General features: G+C 44.5%; 1 protein-coding gene across 1 annotated transcript; it reads left to right on the top strand.

The window, feature by feature from the left end:
• Positions 1-881: 881 nt before the first annotated feature.
• On the top strand, positions 882-4,681 carry LOC110498935 (E3 ubiquitin-protein ligase TRIM39-like). Its single transcript, XM_021575670.2, has 2 exons — positions 882-995; positions 1,570-4,681. The coding sequence occupies exons 1-2, from the start codon at positions 902-904 to the stop codon at positions 3,177-3,179; spliced, it is 1,704 nt and encodes a 567-aa protein (XP_021431345.2). The 5' UTR covers positions 882-901; the 3' UTR covers positions 3,180-4,681.
• The last annotated feature ends 2,792 nt before the right edge of the window (positions 4,682-7,473 follow it).

Below are 7,473 nucleotides of genomic sequence, written 5' to 3'. Positions count from 1 at the left end.
CCGTTCACCATGATCCATTACGCCTCATGGCACAACACACTGGTTAATGCTAATATAGAAGTCTACTTTCTTCAAACATGCATACAACGTTGTGTAAAAGAGTTTTAAAAAAGGAATTACCCACAATCCTCTAAAAACAGAGACATGTGGCAAGATAGGAAGTGCAAGGAGATTAAAACCAGACTTCTAATTAGTATAATCACTCATTTTCTCTAACTTTGGTTATCCTCATATAAAATTGACTTACATTTTGTAAAACATATTAAGTTGGATTTTTTTCTTATATTTTTACTAAGTACATGTTGGTTGTTCTGATTGGATGTGCCTGGCTCCCCAGTGGGTGGGCCTATGCCCTCCCAGGCCCACCCATGCCCATCCATAGATTAGGGTCTCATGAATTTATTTCAATTGACTGCTTTCCTTATATGAACTGTAACAGTCAAATCGTTTAAATGGTTGCATGTTGTGTTTATATTTTTGTTCAGTACAATTCTGCACTTAGAACTTGAAACACCAAAATAGTGTTTTCAACATTTTCCGGTACTGATCCCAGTCCCTGGAAAAGTGTTGCACAACACTTGATGAAGGGGTTTTACAACACCGTGTCATGTTTCAAAGCATCTAATGATGTGTTTTCATACTCTAGCAAAGTTAAGGTTTTGTCTCCTTTGCTTTCGTGGCAGCTGTTGCCATCAGTTTTGGGGTCACAAAGCACTTCATATTAACATTGTAGGTTTTGATTAGGATGAGGAAGGTGATGAGGGTGGAGATGATGATGATTGGACTTTAGACAACTGAGTAAAAGTGAAGCTGTGTCTCTTTAAGAGCGGCAAAGCAGGGAGGAGTTCAGGGCTTGTCACTATGCTGAAATGAAAGTTATGTTGGGAGAAGGAAATCACACATGGTAACAAGCTCTCTTCTACTCTTTGCAAAAAATAACAACACAGATACACAAAGTCTACTTTTCGTCAACTCAACAAGGAATAAACACTCAGGTGAGTAGAGAGAGAGAGAGAGAGAGAGAGCAGTGGAGGCTGCTGATGGGAGGATGGTTTATAATAATGGCTGGAATGGGGTCAATGGAATGGTATCAAACACATCAAACACACGGTTTCCATGTGGTTGATACCATTCCAATGACCCCATTCCAGCCATTATTATGATCCGTCCTCCCTTTAGCAGCCTCCATTGAAAGAGAGAGAGAGATGTATTAACTGTGTGGAATTCAAGCCATATTCTCTGTAGTTCCTGTTTTTTTCACCCGTGCTGTTAAAATTCTGTTAACATATGGACAGCGTTACAAACATATTATCCATAATGGTTTAACATTCATTTATAAGTCACTACTTCTCCAAACCTTTAAATTAAAAAGATGGATAGGTAAAGTACAGAACAATCTTTTCTTAACTCTTCCTCCTCTGGATAAAATAAAAATGTATGGAAAATGTTGAAACTGTGAATCAAGATTGTTATCACTACAAAAATCAATACATAGTATTCAGATAATGAATTACTGTATAATGCTGACTCATTCCAGGAAGTATTCTTATAATTTGTATTGTGATACAGAAATGGCGTCCTCCAGCAGTCTCCTGTCTGAAGATCAGTTCCAGTGCTCCATCTGTCGGGATGTGTTCACTGAGCCAGTCTCCACTCCATGTGGACACAACTTCTGCAAGGCCTGTATTAGTGGATACTGGGATACCACTAGCCTGTGCCAGTGTCCAATGTGTAAGCATAATTTCTACATAAGACCAGAGCTAAAGACCAACACGACACTCAGAGATGTCGCAGATCATTTTAAGAGGAATAGAGTCAGAGATGAATCTCTTCACAGGGCTGGGAAAGGGGTCTGTGACTTCTACATGGAGAACCTGGAGGACAGAATCATGTGTAAGAAACACAACACACTCCTTGAGCTGTTTTGTAGAACTGACCAGATGTGTGTTTGTCAGTTCTGTACTGAGACAGACCACAAGACTCACCACATCGTCCATCTAGAGGAAGAGTGTGGAGAGAGGAAGGCTCAGCTTGGGAAGATGGATGCACAAGTGCAGCAGATGATCCAGGAGCGAATGCAAAAGGGTTGGGAGATCAAACATTCAGTAGAGCTCAGCAAGAGAGACGCAGAGAGAGAGATAACAGACAGCATGCAGGTCTTCACTGATCTGGTGCGCTCCATTGAGAGAAGCCAGGCTGAGCTCATTGAGGTGGTTGAGGAGAAGCAGGAAGCAGCAGAGAAGCGGGCTGAAGGGTTCATTAAAGAGCTGGAGCAGGAAATTAATGAGCTACTGAGGAGAAGCACTGAGCTGAAGCATCTCTCACACACTGAGGATCACCTTCAACTCCTCCAAAGCTCCCTATCCCTATGTACCCCTCCAAATGCCAAGAACTGGTCTGAGATCAGTATTCACACTGAGCTGATGAATGTGATGAGAGTTTTGAGGAGCTCTGTGTCCGAGCTGGAGGAGAAGACGAGGAAAGCATTTTCTGAGCTTATGGAAAAATGCAATAAAGCAATGGAGAAGTTTCCTGACAAGCTGAAGATTCCTGACAAGCTGAAGATTCCTGACAATCTGAAGAGTATGCAGCAATATGCCGTGGATGTGACTCTGGACCCTGATACAGCAAATCCCTTTCTCGGCCTGTCTGCAGATGGGAAACAAGTGAGAATTGGACAGACATGGAACTTTCGCCCTGAAAACCCAAAGAGGTTTGTTAGTCGATGTATCCTGGGAAAGGAGGGCTTCTCCTCTGGGAGATTCTACTATGAGGTGCAGGTGAAGGGGAGGAATTGCTGGGAGTTAGGAGTGGCCAGAGAGTCCATTGATAGGTCCATTGAGTGGACACCCTTAGAGGTTTTTTTAGATTCAGGGCTTCCACTGACCCCTGAGGGTGGATTCTGGACAATGGGACAGAAATATAAAAGTTATAGGAATACCTATGAGGCCAACACCTCTCCTTCTGTAACCCTCACCTTGGAAAAGCCCCAGAAGGTGGGGGTGTTTGTGGATTATGAGGAGGGTCAGGTGTCATTCTATAATGTGGAGACCAAAGCTCATATCTTCTCTTTCACTGGCTGCAACTTCACTGAGAAACTCTATCCATTCTTTGACTGTGGGTTTCATGATAATAACGATCCCGCATTGATCATCTCCCCTGTCAGTCATACAGACTGAATTAGGGCACACTAAAGTTACAGGGCACAATACTAAGGCTGGGATTCAATATGTAACCTCGCTATAGTGCGCTTGACATTTAAAGGTCCTTTCCAATGGACTACTCGACGTCTGTAGTTTTTACCTTGAATGCGAACTCCATGAACGCGGTAACATTGCCTTTAAAAGCCACATTGTCGAATAGAGCCATCTTATTGAATCCCAGCCTTAATACATTTTTCTGCCTAATAGTAGCCCTGCCACTCGGTTTGCTAAAGCTGAGGGATGGCCTGGAGAAATGTAACCACTCAAATTCATAGATTGACTGACAGTTCATAAGACCACAATTATAGTATTCAACTTATTTTGAAGCTGAGCATTGTTTGTTGACAAATATATTGTTTACAAACAGTGGAGTATTGACATCAGGGCTTGGTCCCACTTTATTTGGATAGTCCCACAAATGATCTACAGATGGTCATACTATCAACAAACTCTATGTTGATAAGCAACTGCTTGCTAAGGTTACTGTTAAGGTTAGGTTTAGAATAAGGGTTGGGGTTAGGATAAGGGTTAAGGTTAGGGTTAGGGCTAGGGTTGGGATTAGTGGTTAGTTAGTTTAAATGTTGTCCCATCTACTTGGGACTATCCAAATAAAGTGTTGCCTGCAGCTTTTAAAAGCAATGTTCCCGCGTTCTCAGAGATCACATCTGGTAAACTCTGCGTATGTGGGCTCAATCGGAAGTTGCCTTTATTGCCAACAGATTGTCAACAACCCGTGATCGGATGGAATGCTGGCCCATGAGGGTTGATTGTTGAAGTTGGTTGATTTAACTGGTTGAATTATAGGTCCCAATCATGAAACATACCTTCCAAATTCAACTTCAAGACTAAGACAGACTAGGACAACTCAATCGTTGAATCATCAAAAATCAAGTATCTACATCTTAATCACAGAGGACATCTCCCCATTATATAATTGAAATATTTGAATTTACAGAGAAGTGGAGGATTTGTTACATATTTTCTGGTGTTATCACATAGGGGCTAATATTTGAAAAAGAGTACATGAAGGGTTAGTCCCTGTTTTACATGATTTTGTTATCTCGCCACAAACAGAGATATTGGGAGACTTAAGGGACAGATGCAACACTCTATACAATGTTTTAATTCTGCTGTGGGAAGGTTTTCATTTTGAAAACTCTGAAAAATAATATGCTATTGGATTCTTTCAAAAAATAACTGTCAAACACTACTAAACTCAGCAAAAAAAGAAACTCACTGTCCTCTCACTGTCAACTGCGTTTATTTTCAGCAAACTTACCACTTTGTTCATACAAATATTTACACAACAAGATTCAACAACTGAGACATAAACTGAACAAGTTCCACAGACATGTGACTAACAGAAATTGAATCATGTGTCCCTGAACGAGGGCGGAGGGGTGTCGAAATCAAAAGTAACAGTCAGTATCTGGTGTGGCCACTAGCTGCATTAAGTACTGCCGTGCCTCTCCTCCTCATGGACTGCAGCAGATTTGCCAGTTCTTGCTGTGAGATGTTACCCACTCTTCCACCAAGAAACCTGCAAGTTCCCGGACAATTCTGAGGGGGGGAATGGCCCTAGTCCTCACTCTCCGATCCAACAGGTCGCAGACGTGCTCAATGGGATTGAGATCCGGGCTCTTCGCTGGCCATGGCACTGACATTCCTGTCTTTCAGGAAATCACGCACAGAACGAGCAGTATGGCTGGTGGCATTGTCATGCTGGAGGGTCATGTCAGGATGAGCCTGCAGGAAGGGTACCACATGAGGGAGGAGGATGCCTTCCCTGTAACACACAGCGTTGAGATTGCCTGCAATGACAACATGCTCAGTCTGATGATGCTGTGACACACCACCCCAGACCATGAGGGACCCTCCAACTCCAAATCGCTCCCGCTCCAGAGTGCAGGCCTCGGTGTAATGCTTATTCTTTCGACGATAAACGAGAAATTGACCATCCCCTCTCGAATCTGACCATCACCCCTGAGACAAAACCGTGACTCGTCAGCGAAGAGCATTTTTTGCCAGTCCTGTCTGGTCCAGCGATGGTGGGTTTGTGCCCATAGGCGAGGTTGTTGCCGGTGATGTCTGGTGAGGACCTGCCTTACAACAGGCCTAGAAGCCCTCAGTCCAGCCCCTCTCAGCCTATTGCAGACAGTCTGAGCACTGACAGAGGGATAGTGCATTCCTGGTGTAACTCGGGCAGTTGTTGTTGCCATCCTGTACCTGTCCCGCAGGCTTGATGTTCGGATGTACCGATCCTATGCAGGTGTTGTTACACGTGGTCTGCCATTGCGAGGACGATCAACTGTTCGTCCTGTCACCCTGTAGCGCTGTCTTAGGCGTCCCACAGTACGGACATTGCAATTTATTGCCCTGGCCACATCTGCAGTCCTCATGCCTCCTTGCAGCATGCCTAAAGCACGTTCACGCAGATGAACAGGGACCCTGGGCATCTTTGTTTGTTGTTTTTCAGAGTCAGTAGAAATGCCTCGTTAGTGTCCTAAGTTTTCATAACTGTGACCTTAATTGCCTACCGTCTGTAAGCTGTTAGTGTCTTAATGACCGTTCCACAGGTGCATGTTCATTAATTGTTTATGGTTCATTGAACAAAAAAGGGAAACAGTGTTTAAACCTTTTACAATGAAGATCTGTGAAGTTATTTGGATTTTTACGAAATATCTTTGAAAGACAGGGTCCTGAAAAAGGGAGGTTTCTTTTTTTGCTGAGTTTATAAACTAAAAGGATTGACAAATGGGACCAAGTGTGACTAAATAATACATCAAGAGGCATCATAGACAAAGGAAAGGTTGCAAGTTAAAAAAATTCCTGAAGGCCAGTCATATGGCAATTCTATTTGTTGTTGTTTCTGTTGAGATAATATACACTGCTCAAAAAAATAAAGGGAACACTAAAATAACACATCCTAGATCTGAATGAATGAAATATTCTTATTAAATACTTTTTTCTTTACATAGTTGAATGTGCCGACAACAAAATCACACAAAAATTATCAATGGAAATCAAATTTATCAACCCATGGAGGTCTGGATTTGGAGTCACACTCAAAATTAAAGTGGAAAACCACACTACAAGCTGATCCAACTTTGATGTAATGTCCTTAAAACAAGTCAAAATGAGGCTCAGTAGTGTGTGTGGCCTCCATGTGCCTGTATGACCTCCCTACAATGCCTGGGCATGTTCCTGATGAGGTGGCGGATGGTCTCCTGAGGGATCTCCTCCCAGACCTGGACTAAAGCATCCGCCAACTCCTGGACAGTCTGTGGTGCAACGTGGCGTTGGTGTATGGAGCGAGACATGATGTCCCAGTCCCAATCCCAGATCCCAGATATGCTCAATTGGATTCAGGTCTGGGGAATGGGTGGGCCAGTCCATAGCATCAATGCCTTCCTCTTGCAGGAACTACTGACACACTCCAGCCACATGAGGTCTAGCATTGTCTTGCATTAGGAGGAACCCAGGGCCAACCGCACCAGCATATGGTCTCACAAGGGGTCTGAGGATCTCATCTCGGTAACTAATGGCAGTCAGGCTACCGCTGGCGAGCACATGGAGGGCTGTGCGGCCCCCCAAAGAAATGCCACCCCACACCATGACTGACCCACCGCCAAACCGGTCATGCTTGAGGATGTTCTCCACGGCGTCTCCAGACTCTGTCACGTCTGTCACATGTGCTCAGTGTGAACCTGCTTTCATCTGTGAAGAGCACAGGGCGCCAGTGGCGAATTTGCCAATCTTGGTGTTCTCTGGCTGTAAGCACAACCCCGACCTGTGGACGTCGGGCCCTCATAAAACCCTCATGGAGTCTGTTTCTGACCGTTTGAGCAGACTCATGCACATTTGTGGCTGGCTGGAGGTCATTTTGCAGGGCTCTGGCAGTGCTCCTCCTGCTCCTCCTTGCACAAAGGCGGAGGTAGCGGTCCTGCTGCTGGGTTGTTGCCCTCCTACGGCCTCCTCCACGTCTCCTGATGTACTGGCCTGTCTCCTGGTAGCGCCTCCATGCTCTGGACACTACGCTGACAGACACAGCAAACCTTCTTGCCACAGCTCGCATTGATGTGCCATCCTGGATGAGCTGCACTACCTGAGCCACTTGTGTGGGTTGTAGACTCCGTCTCATGTTACCACTAGAGTGAAAGCACCGCCAGCATTCAAAAGTGACCAAAACATCAGCCAGGAAGCATAGGAACTGAGAAGTGCTCTGTGGTCTGTGGTCTCCACCTGCAGAACCACTCCTTTATTGGGGGTG

This window comes from Oncorhynchus mykiss, chromosome 20 (genome assembly GCF_013265735.2).
Source record: "Oncorhynchus mykiss isolate Arlee chromosome 20, USDA_OmykA_1.1, whole genome shotgun sequence".
Taxonomy (NCBI): Eukaryota; Metazoa; Chordata; class Actinopteri; order Salmoniformes; family Salmonidae; genus Oncorhynchus; species Oncorhynchus mykiss.
The sequence above is the reverse complement of the archived record's forward strand: the minus strand, read 5'-3'. Positions and strand labels throughout refer to the sequence as shown.

Excerpts from the sequence above, each read along its gene's own strand:
- LOC110498935 (XM_021575670.2), top strand. The coding sequence starts at position 902 with ATGGTAACAAGCTCTCTTCTACTCTTTGCAAAAAATAACAACACAGAT. Across the intron at positions 996-1,569 it reads AACAAGGAATAAACACTCAG|AAATGGCGTCCTCCAGCAGT; the intron begins GTGAGTAGAGAG and ends ATTGTGATACAG.